The following is a 20,193-nucleotide window of genomic DNA, read 5'->3' as shown; positions in this document are numbered from 1 at the left end:
ACATCCAGTCAGTGACAGAACCAGTCAGAGATAAGAATTTCCCTTTATTAAATCTCCACATTCATGTCCCCTTGATACTTTATAGTTAGTTAAGGGAGATGGGGAGTCAGGTCTTAAAACACACAGGGTGCAGAAAAGTCCACTTCTATTACTTGCCTTGGCAGTAGGAGCCTGATCCCTCATTAGGATGTGGACTGTGAGACACTCAGGAAAGACAAGGGACGGGCAGATGCTGGAAGCTCACAAAGGAAACTTGAGATTAGGGACACACAATGAATCCCTATTGGTTAGACATTTTGAGCAAGTTAAAGGATCAAACTAGGCCTTCAAAATCCCTTAAGGAATTCGGACCCCAAAGACAAGCCAGGTGAGTCAAACAAAAGACCAGAGATACCACACAGTACAAAATAGTAATTATTTATATTTTCAAAAAGAAAAAAATTTAACATTTGGAAGTTCTCCCCTGCAGGAAGAGGGGTGAATTGGAAGGAACAGGACTGGCTCCTATGCAGGCGGCAAGTCAGGTACAAACAGCTGAGCAATCTTGGGCTGGGAGGTTTTTCACATAGCATTAATAATAAAATTTCCTTTTCTTTTCTCTTCTTTTTGCTCTGTTATTGTTGTGTGTATTTGTGGGTTTTTTTTTAGAAAAAGGAGTGGGGGAGATGAAATAAAATCAGAGAAAAATGCCAAAAAACATTTTCCACAATATCTAAAAACAGAGAACCATAGTTCTTGTCAAGACAGTATGAATTCTGGATAAACTATTTTTTCCAGTTTCAACACCAATAAAGATTTTTTTCCAAAAGCTACCACATCAGAACACTCATCTTCTAGGTCAAATACTCTCCTTCCCCTTTCACCTCTGCTGGCCATTTTTCATCAAAGGGCAACAGGACACATTCTGTTCTTGCAAACAATAAGTGCTAACCACAAGAGAGCTCTTCTGATAACTTGCATGTGAGGAGTTTTCACAAATATCCAAGTTTTAGCACAGCTGGATGGACTAAAATTTCTCTCAACATAAATACTACTGGAATCCACAAACTGATTTTTGAGAAATTCTGCAAAAATCCTTTCTTCTTTCCTTTTCCCTTCTCTTAAAACTACATGTCCTTTTTAAGTTTTCTTTTTGCTCCAGGCACCTGACGATTTGTTCTGCTCAGTCAGATGCAGACAGGTTTCTCCAAAGTACCACCGCGGGGATGTCCTCAGGGCCAGCGCCTAAACTGAATCCCCACAGTATCAACCTTGGCCAGGCCAAAGGGGACACAGTGGCGCAGCAACAGGGTTTTCATTAGGTAGAACAGCCCCAAGTCTTGGGCCCTTCCCTCCCCCCACCCCCACTTCCCCCAAGTTTATTTAGTGCTGTATTAAAAGTCTGGGGCCACAATGCAGTCTTTTCCCCCCACAATAGAGTAAAAGCTCCACAGATTGCGCTGTCTACCTGGTGGTCAGTGGCAGCCATGATGGCTGCTGCTTCTGGAAAATAAACGGAGTCTTACAACCGGCAGGCTCTTAGGACTGCTTCAGGCGTTTGCGTGGGGGTCCCAGAAACGGGCACTGTGCTGAAGCCAGAGAGCGGTACGCCTCAGCCACCAAATGGGGATGTGACACCACCATTGACTTCCACCCGGAGGTCTCCAAGACATCCGAAGCATGGCTAGGAGAAACGTGAGAGATGGGTTACCAAAGGAGTATGCGAAAGATGAGCGAAACAGCCATCTAGAGAGCCCAGTTTCCCAGGGTTTGCTGTCTGGGTGTCAATGCAAGACACACTCAGACAGAACCCTTAACATGCAAGAGAATTTGCTTGTTAGACAATAGGTAGACAGGTGACCAGGTTATGGCTCTTGTAAGCCTGAAAACCAGAACTTTGAGCCACTATATTCTCAATTACAAAAGATGAAATGTTCTTCAGGCTTTTCTCTAAATCATCAAGGCTCTTTATATTCCTGATAAAGAGCAGGAGTTCTCTGGGTCAGACAGCTCTGAGTTTCCATCTGGCTTTGTCATTTACTAGTCCCATAACCACAAAGAAGATCACAGCCTGAGGCTTATTTGGTTATTGAAAAAGAGAGGCCAATTCCCGCACTTCGTTGAATGGTTAACATCTAAAAAGCACCAAGCAAGTGTCCAGTACAGAGTGAGCACTCAGGATAAGGAACATTTTGCCTCCATTTGGTACTCCTTCAAAATAGTCCTTCAGCCTTACAGAACATGTTTCCTTGTTTCAGGGCATTTTCTGTGTTAAATAATGTTTACTCATCTACCCTGCAACCTCTTAGACCTGTCTTACTCCAGTATGGCTATTGTGGGGGCTTCCCTTCTTGAGGTTTTTTCCCAAACTTTTGCCCCTCATTAGGCAAAGCAGAACATAACCCACTGATAATTACTTCCCACTGAGAAAGTAATATGGCCAGGTCACTTGTCATTTAGGAAGAAGGAACAGATGTACTGGAATGGATACTTCTTTCTCAAAACAGTATTCCAAGATTTCATCTCCTAATTATGTTTTCTCTTTTCCCCATTCTGCGGTCGACCACTGGACACCCTTACTAACTCATAAAATCCATTTCTGTTTTCCCAGAGATCTGCAAGTCTTTTTGTAATAAGCTGGTGAGTGTGAAGTAAAGATGCTATTGCTTTGGGGGACAAAGGTTTTTCAGACCAGCGAGTTGTCATTTTCATCAATTCTCATCCTGCAAGGTAGTAAAGCACTTCACTCACCAATCAGATTAGACTGATGAAAGCAAAGCCATTTTTCACACTGTCAAGCTGAAGGAAAAGACAGACACTCTCTACTTACTCCTGAAAGCTTAATGTTACTCATCTGTTTCACACACCAATTCAAAGTCTTTATTTTTCACTCTCTAGCTAACCCAACTATCCTGAAAGAACTTTGAAGATGGCAACTCACTAGTTGATGAAATCCACTGCCTGAGTTTTCAACTGATCTGCGCTGTGGAGGTCAGCCAGGATGAGAATTTCTGCGGCGTTCTCCACGGAGAGATTACTGCAGAGAGCATCCTCACACATGACCTTTAAACGCTCCAAGGCGTACTGTAAAACACAAGCGTGCTGCTGTCAGAACAGGAAAGGCTCTGAGCTGATTGCTACTGAAGTAGTTTTCTTCAACCATACCATCACGTAACTGGATACCGGAATAAAACTCTACAGACCATGAAAAGGCAATTATAAAACATAACCATACGCTGAAGGCTGAAATGAAGATGGCTAAAATAACTTGCAGAGCTGCCACTCAAGTTCTAAAGTCTATTAGAAAAACAGCAATATGGGACTATGCAATAGACCCACATCTTCAAGTTCTCCCTTACCCTGACTACGATTAAAGTCTCTCTTAAACAATCACCACCTACCCTTACAATGAGGTATTTCTCTGCTTCAAGTCAATCGGGACATTACATTTTAAATTTCTGCCATCCTTTTATTTAGAGCCAGACTAGGGTGCAGCACTGCCTTTTTACTTAAGTACTGTCACCAGCCCAGCAGGATATCGGGCTGTGGAAAGGAGCCCTGTGGTGACTTTTACCAGCATCTCTGCCAGTAGTTGTTCCTGTCAACCAAAGGCCTCCTTTTCAATAGAAAAGGACAAATGGAGCCCTATTTTATTGGGGTTGAGGTTAAGATTCTGAGGGTAGAAGAACAAAGCAAGAGAGAACCTGGATTTAGTTTCAGTCTTAAAAAACTTCCTGTTTTTCAAGTAAAGGGTATAAGTAAATGTTCTAGAAATGAAGGTCTAGGTTAATATTGGGCACATCTAATCTACTTGATATGTTTTGATGCAACTGAAATATATCATGAACTTACTAAGAAATTTCAGGGCAAAGAGGGAAGATGGGGAAAAAAGGAGGCACAAAATAAAACTGTCACTAATTAGTTCACAGGAGAATGATTTGGTCTGAGGGAATCCACAGTCTCTGTACAGGTCCCATTTTAACGGCCTCAGAACTCAATGACACAATACTCCTCTGGGCTGAATCATGACAATCAAACCAGGACAATTTTATTTTTATGAGTTCTGGGTGAGGAGGCATATCTGCCGGCACTGTGATCTCCTGCAGCAAAAAGAGAGTTTTATTGGTTTTGGTGCAGCTTTAATTTCTTACATTTGAGTAACTGGAAAACAGTTTCCATGGAAAACAGGAATGACACTAGACAAGAAAGAAATTAGGTTGCCATTTTTGTTTTAGAAGACTGGAAAAAGTTGAGTAAATATTCAGTCTTCACTCAGTGCTGTGAAGAACATTCATCTTATCCTTTTTCTCAATGTATTCTTTTAAAAGGACTTTTGCTGTGAATAGCTCTGATCCCTGCTTCATAATTAGACAAAAGTAGCCATTTTTGTCCCTTGGGGACAGCTTTTTTTTCTTAATTATGCTTCTGAAAAACCTGCCTAATGGCAGTACTTACCCAAGAGGTTGAAATTTTGTCTCCTAGGCCTGGGCAACGTGTTTTGTTTTGTTTTTGGTCTAATTACACATGTCCCCAGGAGACTGGAAAAGCTCAGAAGAAGCTGTTTTAGTCTCTTGGGTAAATTCTAGATGTTTAGATCCTTCCGTGAAAATTTATTATTCTGTTTTCCTGAAGCTCACAAGGAGGTGTAAAGGTAGAAATGTTTTAAAATAAACTTAGAGCGAAGATTATCTTATCTAATGCAAAATTCTGAAAGGAACTTGAAAAATGAACTCTTCAGTTACTTCTCATTCATAAACTTAAAGCACTGCTGTGATTCAACTGCTTTTCTTACACACTGCACTGAAAATACCACCTTGGGATGTCAGTTCTGGCTGATCCCATGCTCTCTATACTTACAGTAAGTTCCCAACAGGCTCTCTGGCTGAGGAGCAGGAATGAAAGCCCAGGGACACAGCTGTCTAAACCTGGCTCTGAGAGTGTACAACTCTTAGTACTTCTGTCTGAAAACTGGACCTTGTGATACTATTCATCTTTACAGGAGCTGTATAATGAGAGGGGTAAAAGCCTGGTATGTATAAGCACAAGTGACGGCTTCACTGAAAATCAGAGGGCAGGGAATTCCTTGGTGGTCCAGTGGCTAGGACTGCAAGCTCTCAGGATGTGTCCAGTATTAACCAGAAGTTCAAACATTTATTTATACCCTCACCCAGAACTCTTCCTGAGGTCCTTGGTTCACAATCTGATTGGGGAACTAAAATCCCACAAACGGAGTGGTGTGGCCAAAAAACTGCTGCTGTTAAGTCGCTTCAGTCGTGTCCGATTCTGTGCGACCCCACAGATGGCAGCCCACCAGGCTCCCCGTCCCTGGGATTCTCCAGGCAAGAACACTGGAGTGGGTTGCCATTTCCTTCTCCAATGCATGAAAGTGAAGTCACTCAGTCGTGCCTCTTAGCGACCCCATGGACTGCAGCCTACCAGGCTCCTCCATCCATAGGATTTTCCAGGCAAGAGTACTGGAGTGGGGTGCCATTAGAGGGCAAATGAGGCATAATCACTATAAACTCAGTTTATGAAAACCAGCCATTTGAGCCATGTGTTCTACTTTCCCAGACCTCACAGCGAATGTTTCCTTTCTGTTTCCACTGAAAGCCAAGTTTTCTCTGGTTAGAACTGAGCTAGCCCGGAAGGGTACAGGATGTTTGCAAATGCCTAATTATACTTAAGAAAGTTTTGCAAGTTGATAAAACAATACAGTTATTATTCAATCCTCTCCACTGGAGGCATTGATTGGGTTTATGTGCCTCATCCTCTATAAACACGGCAAAAAGATCATCAGTAAAGATAAAACCAGCACTGTAAACACATTTTCCTCAGGAGTGTAAAGGGAGGAGGAAGGAGATGACTCCCCTGAGTGAATCCTGCAAAGCCTCTAGTGCCTTCAGGTCAGAGACAGCTGGGACCCTCAGGCAGCCACTGCAGCAGCAGGGCAGGAAAAGGAGGCACTTGCAGCAGAGACCACCTCTCAGAGTCTACTCCTGGCTGGGCTTATGCCCTTTAACACTCTTGCCTCAACTGCTCCCCAACAGAAGAAAAGTTTCCACGGGATAAACAGCAACTGTTTCCCCCACCCAATCCCCCCATTTCCTCACACCACAGGGCCTTGGAAGAACAGGTCACTGCTCTCGCTGGTGTATCTACACAATGAAAGTCAGTTTCCCAAACTGTGTTTTGGGGAACACTAATCCCTGGAAGGGATCCTTGAGAAAAGTGATTCTGGGTTAATGAAACTGGAGATATCTGTTTACCGTATTCTTTTTTAGAAAACACACAGTGCACACTAACATACTAAAGGTCCTGAGAAATGTGGTTGTAAAAGAGCAATATAAAAACCCCAGTTTGACTTGAGTTTCATTAACCTTTTCCCCACTCAATCCTGGGAATCACTTGCCTGTTGTTTTAGTAATTACAACAATTCATTAAGGCTAAGATCTATATTATTATTTTTACAGTTTTACATTTCTCAAATCAAAAATGTGTCTCACACACACAAAAAAATGTGTCCCACAATCAAAGTGTATGTTTATGGTAGAAGTATCTCTCTTACAATTTTGAATATGATATATTTCAATAACTTCTTAGGGAAAAGCTGCAAATGACCAGAACACTATGTAAAAGTTATTCTCTTACTGACAAAACTTAAGTAAAAGTTAATGAACTCAAGAACATTTTTGTAAACTACAAAGCCAAATCATAAATCCAAATGTTAATCTGAATCTTTCAAATCACTGAGTTAAATTTGAGATGGGCAAGAAAGAGAGGTAAACCTCACTTCTTTTCCATGGTGAGGGTGACCATATGATTTACCATTAAAAGGAGGACACTTTTGAAAATAAAAAGGGTGCTACCGATAACTGCTGGAACACGAGTATGAACCAGGACTGTTCTGACCATACTAAGATATACGCTCATCCTGCCCACAAAGCAACATAAAAGCGCAGTCACGAAGCTCAAGAGGCCACCAAAACTCCTAGTCTTGTTATTATTTTCCTATTCCTATCTCACCTTGTCAGCTGCTGCCAGCAAATCATCAGCCATTTTGTCGAGGTTCGGCGCCTTCCCCGTGTAAATGAAGCACATCATTTCCTTAAAAACTTCAGGCTCCACATCATTGATTTCAACCCGATTCTATGCCAAAAAAATTAAAAATGAGAAACATTCCAACAGAACAAAATTCCTAAACAATCTTCATGATTTTAAGTTCTGAGGAAGAGAGGAGATCATATCATTTAAAATCTAACATCAACAGAAACTCCTCTATGCTCTATTTGATTGTTAATAGCCTTTTCTGCCATCTTATGTACTACCTCTGCTTTCTCAAATACACAGCAAGACAACTATATCTTTGATTTTTCACATTTCTTTACAAAACACATGCCTAATACCCCAACTCAAGACTATTTGAATGATCTGCTTGGAACAGTGAGTCTGCTTTACCCAGAATGCTTCCAGACCACCTCTCTCTGCTTTTAGAAATTGTCTGTTCAGGGTACTGTACAAACAACAACCAGGAAAATAAATCTGCTTCCAAATTGGGAAATAATCTGATTCTAGCCACCTAGCTGAAAAGACATATTTCTACCCTGTTACATACCTTTTTGCTTTCCTCCATTTCATGTTCAAACATGGCACTAAAAACTGGAGAACGAGCTATGAAGTGAAAGGAAAACAGACATAGATATGGTTATCACACCAAAAGCTCTTGGTTCATCTGTTATAAAGGAGAGATTGTTTTTTGGCCATGCAAAGTGGCTTGTGGGATCTTAGTTCCCCAACCAGGGACTGAACCCAGGCCCACAGCAGTGAAAGCATCAAGTCTAACCACTGGACAGCCACAGAACTCCAGGAGAAGAGACCATTTTCTTTCCTATCCCACCGCCAGAAATGGTCTTTTATATTCATTATGCCAGAACTATAAAATTCCTTTCTTTTTATATCAATGAGTGAATAATTATACATAGGGGGAAAAAAGACCACTCCCGTCAAAGTAATTTATTAGCTCCACTGCAACTATGATATTTCAAAGAGATTACTCAAATTACCTATGTTAGATGACAATGATATCCTCTGGGTAGATCTGGGGGTTCAAATGGAAGGTCCTTCAGGGTCTAAGCAGGGTGTCCTGATACCTACGTTTTTGTTTGGAACAGCGATACCTACTTTCTCCACTTCCAGAGTCCACATAGCAAGGAGGTCAAGAACAGGACTAAAAGGCATTCATTAACTACATGAAGTACAGACTTATTTATGACTGCTCCTTAAAGCCGTGCATTATCAACAGAGATTATCACCCCAAAAGGTGAAAACCATCTCAGGTACCACAGTCATTTATGGCCCTTCAGATTTTAACCCAATAGGACAAAATCTTATTCCTTAATGTCTCTTAAATGTTTTCCTCAGGGGTGGGAATCACAAAGAAAGGTTCAGAAACAATGTTCTAAACAGTGTGTTCTGATCCCTCTAGACATCCCTCTTTGGACACTTCCTCTTTATTAAAAGCACCAGCCCTTTAGTCTTCAGCTTCTGTATGTATTTATATAGTGCCTCACAGTGCCATATATACATATATATTACCACGCCCATTCTAGTCTAATGAACACTATGAAAAATCAGTAAACACAATTGCAACCATAAGAGTAATGAAATGGCTGGGAACTCAAATTTTATCATGTTGTCCAATAAATCAAGGATTTTGGTGAAAGTTGAGACTTTCCATCTCTACCTAAGAGAGAAGGAACAGATGAAATATAGGAGTTTCAGCTAACAGGTACCCAGAACTTTGACCTAATTTATGACAGAAAAGGTTAATTTTAAATTTGCCATTTTCTAACCATATAATCTTAACCCTCTAAACCTCAGTATTTTAATCTAATTCCAAAAGAATATCAATCCTCACTGTTCTTATCTCTGAAAGGTTATAGACTATACGGTACTATATAAATACATCACAGAAGCTGAAGACTAAGGATTGGTGCTTTCTGCAAGGATCCAAAGCCAAGAGATGCCTATAGGGGTCAGTGGATAGACAGAAGCTGATGTTAAATCACCTAGGGAGATTAAGTAGAGTGAAAAGAGAACTAAGGCAGACTCTTAGGGAATAACAATATTTAAAGGGTGGGTGAAGAGGAACTGAACTGAACTGAAGAGGAAGGTCACACATTAGAAGTAGCCAGAGAGCCAGCAAGAGAAACCAGGAGTCAAATAATACATAAACTGAAAAGTTCCTCAAATTTAGGAACTAGCAGGTCAATATAACTTTGGAAAACTGCTTTTGTGTCATGCAGGTGAACTGAGGATAAGTGTGAAGAAAGAGTCGAGAGAGGTAATATGCTAGCTCAAGAAACTTAGCTCTGGAAAAGAGAGAGAGAATAACTAGAGGGAGAAACTTGAGCATGATTTAGCCTGAGGGCGAACAGGCAATAAGAGAAAGAGATGACGAAGATATCATATAACAAGGGTGTAACTGGCAAAGTAAGGCTTCTGGAAAGGCAGTGTGTGAAACGGAACAGCTGCAGAAAGTACCGTTTGCTTTGGACACTCCTCCTCCACTGAGAATGCAGAGAAAATGCAGGTAAGGGGACAGCCAAGAGCCAAGAGATACAGGCCTCAATTTTCTCCTGGAAGCAGCAGCAAGGTCATTTTTCAGGAGGTGGAGATTAAAGGAAGTGGTAAAGGTCTCAAGTGTCTATTGTTGAGAAAAAGAAAGGGAGCTGACTAATATCTGTATAAAGAGGTCTTGGCAGTAATGTGGGTCTGGCTGAGTGTGGAGACACTAACATAAGCGTTAATGACTTCCTTTAGCCATTCTCAGTACCATTCAGCTGAGAGGGGGCACAGTAGGATGGTTAGATTGAGCCAGACTGAGGCTTTGCCAGGTGTGCATTTTAGAATGACAAGGCCGGGGGTCTTGGTAAGAAATCTGTTGCCTGAAGGTTCATGTGATTTCCTCTCACTTATCATGGCCTGAATGTAAGTTTGAAAGCTATGCTTCCCTGTGAGGTAAAGGCCATCAGTCTGCTTTATCAGTTCCCTCCTGGGAGTCAGTCTTTCTGGTCTTAAAGACCAAGGGCCTATTATTAGAACAAGACCTGATCTTCCATGTCACTGGGAACATTCTCATTCTTCTATTGTTTGTATGCAAGAGACGGCTAAAACCTCCAGGGCTGGGGACTTGGCTATGTGGTGGTTTAGTCCTGAGTCCAGAATCTTCTCCATTACATCCTAAGTCCTTGTCTAGGGGCTAATACTTGCTCTTAACCAGTGTTTGGACATCTAACCTCGAGGCGCAAAGGCATCTAATACACATCATCAACCGTTCCTTGAAAATGGTGGTCTGAGTCCACTACAGAGAGAAAAGCAAGGTAGCACTTTATGGAAAGTCTTTTTGGTTTTGACAACTAATGTCACCACAATATAAAAATATGTTTAGCTGAAGTTTTTCGTTACTAGTTCAAAAAGTTTAAGTTATTCAAAAGGTGATTATGCTGTCTACTGGTTTTCCCTGTTTAACCAAAACGAAACTCCCCATGAATAAATACCAACCTGCTAAGATAGCTTTGTGAGCCTGGAATTCCTGGCCAGCAACACACAAACAACAGTCTGTGAACCGGGAGTTCTCCCACAGTCCTCCTAACTCGTCTGCCAACCGGCACTCAGGAACCTTCACCATATTCATGGTATTCTGGCCAGAAATGTTGACGGAATCTTGCACCACACTCACCTGTGAAAGACAAGAGAAGACAGTCCAAAGCTTTTGTTACCGGGAATTTCCGTCCCAGCAGGAGGAGAGATGACTTTCACCTTGCTGTTGCAGTACATTTAGAAACTAAATAAAAATTTAGTCATATTCTCTTGGTTTTTAATCACGGATTTATCCTCGATGAAGTAGTTCTTAACTGTCATAATCATACTATCCTACAACATCTCAAGACAATGAGGAGAGAGCCCCACAAACTCCTCTCTTCCAAATGTCTCATAAGCTATGCCTTCCCTGCCCTGAATGTGTGCTGGCCGCTCAGTCGTGTCCTACTCTTTGCAACTCCATGGACTGTAGCCTGCCAGGCTTTTCTGTTCATGGGATTCTCCAGGCGACAATACTGGAGTGGCTTGCCATTCCCTTCTCCAGGGGATCTTCCCAACCCAGGGATTGACCCCGGGTCTCCCGCACTGCAGGCGGATTCTTTACCATCTGAGCCAACAGGGAAGTACCTGGTCAAATCACCACAGGGAAAAAACAGACAGAAACAAATGTTGAGCCTTAAATATTTACCTTATTTTCCCTAAGCAAAAGGTTAAATACAAAGAACTCCTATAGAAACTCCCGTTTAAACTCTCTTATAAGCCTAAAAGCACTTCACTGATTTCCGCTGGGTCTAGAACATAAACATAAAGTACAGCTTCTGTTTTTGTTGCTGTTCAGTCGCTAAGTCATGTCTGAGTCTTTGTGACCCCATGGACTGCAGAAAACCAAGCTCCTCTGTCCTCCACCATCTCCTCAAGTTTGCTCAAATTCATGTCCGCTGAGTCAATGGTGCAATCTAACCATCTCATCCTCTGCTGCCCCCTTCTTCTTTTGCCTTCTATCTTTCCCAGTATCAGAGTCCTTTCCAGTGAGTGGGCTCTTTGCATCAGGTGGCCAAAGTATTGTTGCTTCAGCCTCAGTCCTTCCAATGAATATTCAGGGTTGATTTCCTTTAGGATTGACTAGTTTGAGCTCCATGAAGTCCACAGGATTCTCAAGAGTCTTCTCCACTACCACAAATCAAAAGCATCAATTCTTTGGTGCTCAGCCTTCTTATGGTCCAACTCTTACACAGGGCATAATAACTGGTATTTCCTCACCAACGCTAACGAACAGGACTGAGCCTGGAAGATCTCGGGTAGTGATAACTGGGTAGGTATTCCATATCATTCACATGCTTATTCAGTCACTTGTGACAATGACACATAAGATGATTGGCTCCAGCTAGGTATCCTCTTATAGCTTTGGAACAGAATGATGACGAGTTTACAGAGAAATCCAACCGGCCACTTGGCTTCAGCAGCAGCCCTGTTTTAACTGTTTGGTCTAAAGAATCTAAAACCCTGGTACTTCTAGATAGGTCAATGAAATTCAGATAAATGTGTTAGAATACAAAATACAAGGACTGAGGCTTCCCTGATGGTTCAGTGGTTAAGAATCTGCCTTGCAATGCAGGGAAAGTAGGTTCAATCCCTGGTCAAGGAACTAAGATCCAACACGCCACAGAGCAACCAGGCCTGCACGCCACAACCATAGAGACCATGTACCGCAATGAAAGATCCTGTATGTCACAGCTAAGACTCCACAAAGTCAGATTAATTAATTTACAAAGCCACAGGAATTTATAAATGATATAACACATTATAAGATAAGTGTAAATAACCCAGCTGAAGATGAGACCCAACAGACCTCAGTGTTCTGCCTGACAACCCTAGCTATGCTTCCTCTTCTACATCATATTAGGTTAGAAATGTTAAAAAGAAAGAATTCACAAACCTTGAGAATCAGCTCCCCACTCTTGCTATTCCTATGAGTTAGATGAGAAAGACAGCTAAGGAACATCCTAAATGACTCAAATTTCTTTTAACCTTCAAGATGCAAGTCATCCTTTAAATGCAATCATAAACCCAGACATGGTTAACGCCCCATCCAAATGGACTGGCGGCCCCTTCTGTATAAGAGTGAGATGTTTACTTCAGGTCAAGAAGTTTATTCGATTGTCTCAAACTGGCTGTTATGGTCCTGAACAATGAAGAGCTGAGCTAATTGATCATGAATGTGCTCAGCATTAGTAGCACATTTATTAGAGCCAGAATATAGTATTATTTTAACAGCCCAGGACCCAACACAAACCACCCCAGAGACTGTCCCGTGTCAGATCTCCAATCTGGTTCAGCAACTTTCTCTTATTAACATCCTTACTTGTTTGATATAATATTAACACCAAAAGTAGAAGCAGCCTATTCCCATTTTAGCTTCAAAATACTGCTGATTTAAAAATGAACAAACAAAACACCAAGGACATGCCCAATTAAATCCAACTTCCTCAGGAAAGGCAGGAATCTTACGGGATGGCCAATGAAAGGAACAGAGAATACATCTGGCACTGGGCTCCTAAGCTTGAATTAAACCAGTCTGACAGGAGCCCAACGTCATCAACACTTGATGGCAATTTACTAGACTGGGTAAAATGAACTGGCAAGAGCTAAGCTGATTTTCAAACTATGGTTACCAGTGGGCTCTGTGCTGGTTACATGTGTACTTGGTAATGAGTGGGGCCCAAAGCCAGTGACTCCTCTCACTGGGGTAATTCCTCTTTCTAGACTCAGACAGGAACACAGCAGGAAGGAGAATGTACCTTTACTGTCTGAGCCAGACTTGTTCTGCAGATATATGGATGCCTGGAGTCTCCAGAGCTCTGAATGTCTGGCACCTCTTACCAACATTAAATACGCTTAATTAAAAATAAATTTTAAATGGCATTCACAAATGAGTCTTCAGAGCCCAAACTTTTAACTTAGAAAGGGATTGTTTTCCTCTGCAAATGATGATACTAAAATGATACCATTTTGAGAAAAACTAAAGACTTTTTTTTTTTTAATGTTTATAAAGTTGACTATGGAGACTCATTCAGAATTGCAGCTGTGAAGACGACATTTATGTCGTCTTAGACATGATGCATGAAAATGTCTCAGGAAGGCTCTATAACCCTCTAAATTTCAAGTTGTAAAAGGATCTCACTTTTAAAGTCAATTCTTTTCCTTAAAAAAAGAAAATTTCATCAAAGATTATGTCATTTCTTATATATTTTGTCCAAACATAGAAAGTCAAGGTAAAAAACATTGGAAATACATTTTTAACTTCCATATAATTGAAACAATCTAGAAAAATAGACTGTATATAGACTGTTTATAGCAGCAGCTGACACTTTGCCAACAAAGGTTCATATAATCAAAGTTATGGTTTCTCCTGTGGTCATGTATGGATGTGAGAGTTGGACCATAAAGAAGGCTAAGCACCAAAGAACTGATGCTTTCAAAATGTGGTGCTGGAGAAGACTCTTGAGAGTCCACTGGACAGCAAGGAGACCAAACCATTCAATCCTTAAGGAAATCAACTCTGAATATTCACTGGAAGGACTGATACAATAACTGAAGCTTCAATACTTTGGCAACCTAATGCAAAGAGCCAACTCATTGGAAAAGACCCTGATGCTGGGCAAGATTGAGGGCAGGAGGAGAAGGGGGAGACAGAGGATGAGATGGCTGGATGGCATCACCAACTAAATAGACACGATCTGAAAAAAATCCAGGAGACAGTGAAGGACAGGAAAGCCTGGTGCGTTGCAGTCCATGGGGTCACAAAGAGTTGGACACGACTTAGTGACTGAACAACAACATAGCAGCAGCACTACTTCTAATCAAAAGACTAGCAACTCTCTAAACGTCTATCAGTAAGAAAGAGTAAACCAACCAATCAGATGGGGTGTGGATATACAACAGAATTCCGCACAGCATCAAAATCAATGAACTATAGTTACATTCACAATGTAAATAAATCTCAGAAACATAATGTGAAAACAGCAGGTCCTAGATGGCTACATACATCCTGAGACCATCTTCATAAAGCTCAAAACAAGCAAGCCTAAGCAATATATTGTTCAGGCATACAAATAATAAACAATGGAATGAATAATAAATAGCTCAAAAGAGCTATTTATTATCACTGTCTGAGTAGGGAGACAACAGGTTTAAGGGATAGGGAAGAAGCATATATAGGTCGGTTCTAAGTTACTGGGGGTAATGCTGGGTTGGGTAGGAGATTTACTACATTATCATGTTTTATAACCTATAATGACAGTACACATTAAGTCACCATTTTTGTAGGTCAAGAACAATCAATTATTATTAGCATTTTCTTTCAACTAATATATACAAATAATCCATTAATAAATAGTAAAAGAAAAAATAGACCAACATATTTAAAATTTGGCAAAAATATATATTCCCAGGCTTTGAAGAGATATTGTTTGTTAAGGAAAGAGACATTTTAATAATTAACTAGTATCTGGATATTTCATATGGTATTTAATATTTAAACTTTAATTACAACATTACAAACAGGAACTGGAATCTTCTACCTGTCAGAGGCATATACAATGAAGATGGAATACATGGATCTTTACTGCTAACAGCTACCTGCTTTCAGTATAAATAAAGAGGATCAACAAAAGTGAAGCATTTCAAGTAGATTTTCTGTGGTCCAAATTATAAAAGAGAAAATTAAAAGTGTAAAGCTTTCATGATTCTTTCATTACCAAAGAAAACTCGGTAGAGCCCATGTTTCCTGGGGTGAATGGTGCTCAGCTCCACTTTAGCGTAGCACGGCAGACTAGAGATGGAAAGTGGAGAGCTGCTACCAATTTGCTGCACAATGTCAGGAAGAATTACCTGACCTCCCTAGGCACTGCTTCTCCCCCAGTAACATAAAATGAATCGAAAAGAACTAACCCAGCTCAAAGGACTGTGATAAAAGACAATTGAGGGAATGTGTTAACTAAGCAGTATCAACTTGGAAAACTCACCACATTTCCTAACAGTCAGAAAGAAAGATCAATAAGAACCAAAAGTGAACCCAGTGTGGCACATTACAAACGAGACTACCCATTCGGCATTTTTCATCAGCTTCATTAACGGTTATACAGTTATACGGAAATACAGCCGAAACACACCAAGGTGTGATTCTCAGTCCTTCACCTTAGGATTCCCTCTTGTGGCCTCTGGGAACAGACCAAAAATATTCACGAAACAGCTGTACTTATTACATCAGGACAGGACAGAAGTACCTGAGCCAAAAACTGGGTAAGGAATAGAACAGTGCAGTACTCATAATTTAAATTTGTATGTGGACATCAACTTCAAAGAGACCTCTAAATTTTAAGAAAATGTAACTAAACCAATAATAAATAAAAATATAAATATGAACAAAACAGACTTTTTAATAAATATTCCATTGATAGAAGGGAGCAAAGGTCAAAGGGACAGAATTTTCACCAAAGGATGATCTAGCTCTGAAATGCACTAAGAACTTAGATGAGCTGCAGACATTTTTAAAACCCACACATCCAACACACACCCCTACGCAACTGTCTTGCAACGCTGAACGCTACTAAGTCCACAGAGAGTCTTGGAACAGAAACGAATCTCACTAGGCACAAGCCCAAGAACGAGAAGCAACACTCAGCACCTGTGGCCAACAGAGAAGTGTGAGAGGAACAGATGGCACACCTGGTCCGATGGTAAGAAACCGATGGCATCAGCAGAACCCAGCCAGACGTTTCCCTGCTCAACATCTCCTCATTTCCAAAGTGTCATCTCACTTCCCTTCTAAGTCAGTAAGGCATTTCTAAACTTAACCACAGAATTTCTCCTAAGAGAATTTCATAGGGGAAGCAAAGAGAGAGTGCCTCAGACTCAACCACAGGATGAGAAATTGCCAAGTGAGGGCAGGTCAACTGGTTTCCAAATCGAGAATGTCAATACAAGGGCTGAAGCAGATGGAATGGATCTGGGTGGGGTGAGGTGCGGGGGAGAGCATGTAAGAAAACGCTGGACGCACTGTAGACTTAAAAATGTGGCAATAAAGGTTCTGGTATTGCCTAAGACACCAGATGCATTATTTAGAGGTGATTTCCTTCAGAGAATAGTTCAAAGATTGGCTTTCATTTCCAACAGAAATTAGAATAAACTATTTTAAATTTTTTCTGAAATACAGGATCTCTAAGGTGGGTGAATATTCAATTGATAGTCTGTTTACATAACATTCAATCTCACACAAAACCACCCAATTGTTCTTGCTTTCATTTCTCCACTTGGGCAATTGAGTATGATCTCTAACTACTTGGATTTATGTAGAATTGAAATTCCAAGATAAAAAATGACTGCAACATTTTATAAAATTTAACTGCAACTTTTTATATATTTTTACAGATACCTTCACTCTAGTATTTTATTCCTTTTCACTTAGCAATTAAAAAGGAGAAAAGGTAGCTATTATGCAAACTACATTTTATGTATTCAGTGTAGTATTTTAATAAAATATACCTCACAGGTTTACTAATCATCAGCAACTCTATGAAAATATTCAATGAGCTGTGACTTGGAAAAGAAGCCAGCTACTGCTGGCCAGGCTTCTTCTACAACAGGGCAAGACTCCTAAGGACACCTTCCCCACTGTGCAGGTGGCGACATGCTATGCCTTTGGAGCTATTGTTAATGTTAACTTGCACTGTGGGCCTATTATTTGACAGAGTACACTGTTAGTTGGGAAACTTGCCTGCATCCTCCCCATGAAAGCACAGGAGACATTCTCTTGGTGATATTGATCAGGAATACAAGGAACACCAACATCCCAGCTGACTAGAGGTTTTACTCGTTTCTTACACTGTAAGCTTATTAGTATTTATAAATGCATTAATAACAGCATGAAACGACTAATTAGTATACACTCATTAAAGAAACCATTTTCCAACTCACTCTCAAGGAATTTTATCTCTAGGCTTCTCCTATAAACCTGAAAAGGCTCTTTAGGTCATTGGGGCTCTTATAAGGCTTCTCCTAAATGACTAGATAACCCTCTTCACTAACAATGACTTAGCTTTACATAACCTCCACTCTAAAAATAAATGGTTCTTACCTTCCTATTTCACAACTTCTTCAGCAAGACAAACCAAAGACACTCAACAACTGATAAAAGTCATCTAGTTCAAAGAGGAAAAAGAAAGTGCTCTATCAAACACACGTGGATCTCATATTCAAGGAGGAGCCAGAAAGCTCAAGGAATAAATACACTCATCCAGTTGCTGGTCATTCTCCTCAGTGTAAAGTAATAGTCCTTCCAAATGCTTTCTGAAAAATTTTGCAATGAAAAGCCAGAATCATGACCCAAGATAGTACATACACAATCTTTGTTTTTCAGAAGAGTAACAAGTGGAAAACTGAGCTGCCCAACAACCTTGAAAACACGGCACAGCTTTCAGTCGTGTCAATAATATTCGTGCAGCACCACTCCACTTGGGGATTTTCTCACTCTCCATCCTTGATAACAAGACATCTACCGATACCCATCAGGTCTGGGAACTGCTACTCTCACAGCAGGGTAAAAGGACTCACCTCACAGAAGAGGGTAAGCTTGTCATCAGGAAGAAGCCCATTGGCCTCATCCAAGAGAAAATCTCTACGGATGAATTTTTTGAATCCCCAGTCTTTCCCCTGCACAAACCTATATGCCCGTTGACTCTCTGGAGTGAAAAAAAAAAAAAGTTATATTTAGGGTTACTCAAAAAAAGATCAAATCAAATCCACAACTTGTCAATGTATAAAGTTGCTGGATGTGAAAACAGAGTCAAACAAAGATAACATTTACCCATAGCTTTGGTTTCTTCTCCCTTGGCATTCAGGATGGAGAATTTGAATTTTGCTCGAACTTCACTCTTTGGACAGCTGACGAGTAACAGGTAAAGTGACAGGTAATCTTTGCTTTCTTCATCTAGTCCTTTTGGGTTTACCCGCAAACACCTGCCCAAAACAGAAGGAAAAAAAGTCAAAAGCATCCACGTTTGTAGGCTCATGAAGTGATAGGAGGCAACTGGAACATAAGAATCAACAGGAGATGTTAAAAAACAAACCCAGGCCCCACAGCAGGATGTTTTGACTCAGTTAAAGGACTACTTAGAAATCACTTTTCTAGAGCAACCTGAGGCACCTTTTAAAAAGTAAACAATAAATAGGCATCTTAGAATCTGACAACACATCCCTTGCATCTCCGCCTCTTTCCTCATAATCTCCCAAATCACTTTTCCCCCCTAAAATATTTTGAAATTCAGTCAAGTCTCAATCTATTTTAATCCTCAATCTCAGGAAAACCAGCCCCTTATTTTTTTGGGACTGCAATGAAACCAGGAGGAAAAAAGTCAGTGAGCCTTTCAACACCAATTTGGGAGAGAAAAAGAACTCTAGAGAAGTAAGTAATCTTTTATAGATATTTTATCAATCTGGCGATAATACTCTAAGATTAAAATAAAAGAGGCAATATGGAGGAAGCACAGACAAAGGTAAACTCCCATTATGCGGGGCAGAGTTCCAAGTCAGACTTCTAAGTAGAGTTAGCGATGCCAATCTGTTACCAATGGATCAAAACAAAATTCAGACAGAATTTAACAGGTTGAACTCAGTTAACTTATAAATGTCATTAGCTGAACTGCATGTGGTTCAGACACTGTTTTACCACGTATAATACATAGGCCATATGCATCCTTAGGCCTTGCCAGTATTATGACACCTCTCTCAAACAGGTGGCCCAATTCACTGCTTCTCTGGAAAGTGCATACGCCAGACATCACAACACATTGTGCTGAAGATGTTAATTTAAATACAATGCCTAAGAATGCTTAAATACAATGCCTAAGAATTCTCTCAGCACCTAGTAATTCACTACTTAATGTACATGGCCTACAAATACTAAATGAATGGAAAGTCATTGAACTTTTCAGTGGGTTATCAGAGGTCAAAATGGTGGTTCACAGACAAGTATCCTGGTCTTTGTAGAGTACATGGTTTTATACATAACAGCCTGCTCCTCAAGAGAAGACAACTGGAAGGAACTGACCCACCCTCCCAGATCCTATTTCCCTTGCCACAGGGATCAACTGAGGGAACCTAGATCTAAACCAATCAGTGCACGTCTGACACATTCTTGGCCACACAGTTCACAGCAAGTTTTAAAGACTTTTGGATGGTAGTGGAAGATGCCCATTGCTACTGTCAGTCAACTTTTAACTACAAGGGAAGATAATCTTGAGATGCCAAAAAAACAGTGTGGAGAGCAGGGCAGAGCAGAGAGTGCTGGGGTCCTTAATCTAACCACTGGGCTGGCTCTTGGATCAAATTACCTTAAAAGATATCCTATACCCTGGACATTCAGTTACAAGTAAATAAACCTCCTTTGTTTAAAAACAGGCAATCTAAAAATCAAGAGATATTACATTATAAAATCTAGATTTTCTGTTCTTCTTAAAAAATCAGAGAATCTGACAATGGTGAGACCTTATTCACATGTGGCTATCGTCAGGGGGAGCTGAAGCCACCACTTCTTTTAGGACACTTAACTAGTTTGCA

At 40.6% G+C, this 20,193-nt stretch overlaps 1 protein-coding gene across 3 annotated transcripts in view; it reads right to left on the bottom strand.

The window, feature by feature from the left end:
- Positions 1-401: 401 nt before the first annotated feature.
- Positions 402-20,193, bottom strand: part of SPOP (speckle type BTB/POZ protein) — an 82,266-nt gene continuing 62,474 nt past the window's right edge. For all 3 annotated transcript variants that reach the window (XM_069603682.1, XM_069603683.1, XM_069603681.1), the window contains 7 exons: positions 18,443-18,594; positions 18,190-18,317; positions 10,540-10,717; positions 7,592-7,647; positions 7,003-7,125; positions 2,921-3,063; positions 402-1,663 (listed from right to left, as the gene is read on the bottom strand). In XM_069603682.1, coding sequence (XP_069459783.1) covers positions 1,519-1,663; positions 2,921-3,063; positions 7,003-7,125; positions 7,592-7,647; positions 10,540-10,717; positions 18,190-18,317; positions 18,443-18,594 — 925 coding nt within the window. In that variant the 3' untranslated portion in view covers positions 402-1,518. The remainder of the gene's footprint in view (positions 1,664-2,920; positions 3,064-7,002; positions 7,126-7,591; positions 7,648-10,539; positions 10,718-18,189; positions 18,318-18,442; positions 18,595-20,193) is intronic.

This window comes from Ovis canadensis, chromosome 11, assembly GCF_042477335.2.
Source record: "Ovis canadensis isolate MfBH-ARS-UI-01 breed Bighorn chromosome 11, ARS-UI_OviCan_v2, whole genome shotgun sequence".
NCBI lineage: Eukaryota > Metazoa > Chordata > Mammalia > Artiodactyla > Bovidae > Ovis > Ovis canadensis.
Note: the sequence above shows the minus strand (reverse complement) of the source record. Positions and strands in the feature narration are given on the sequence as shown.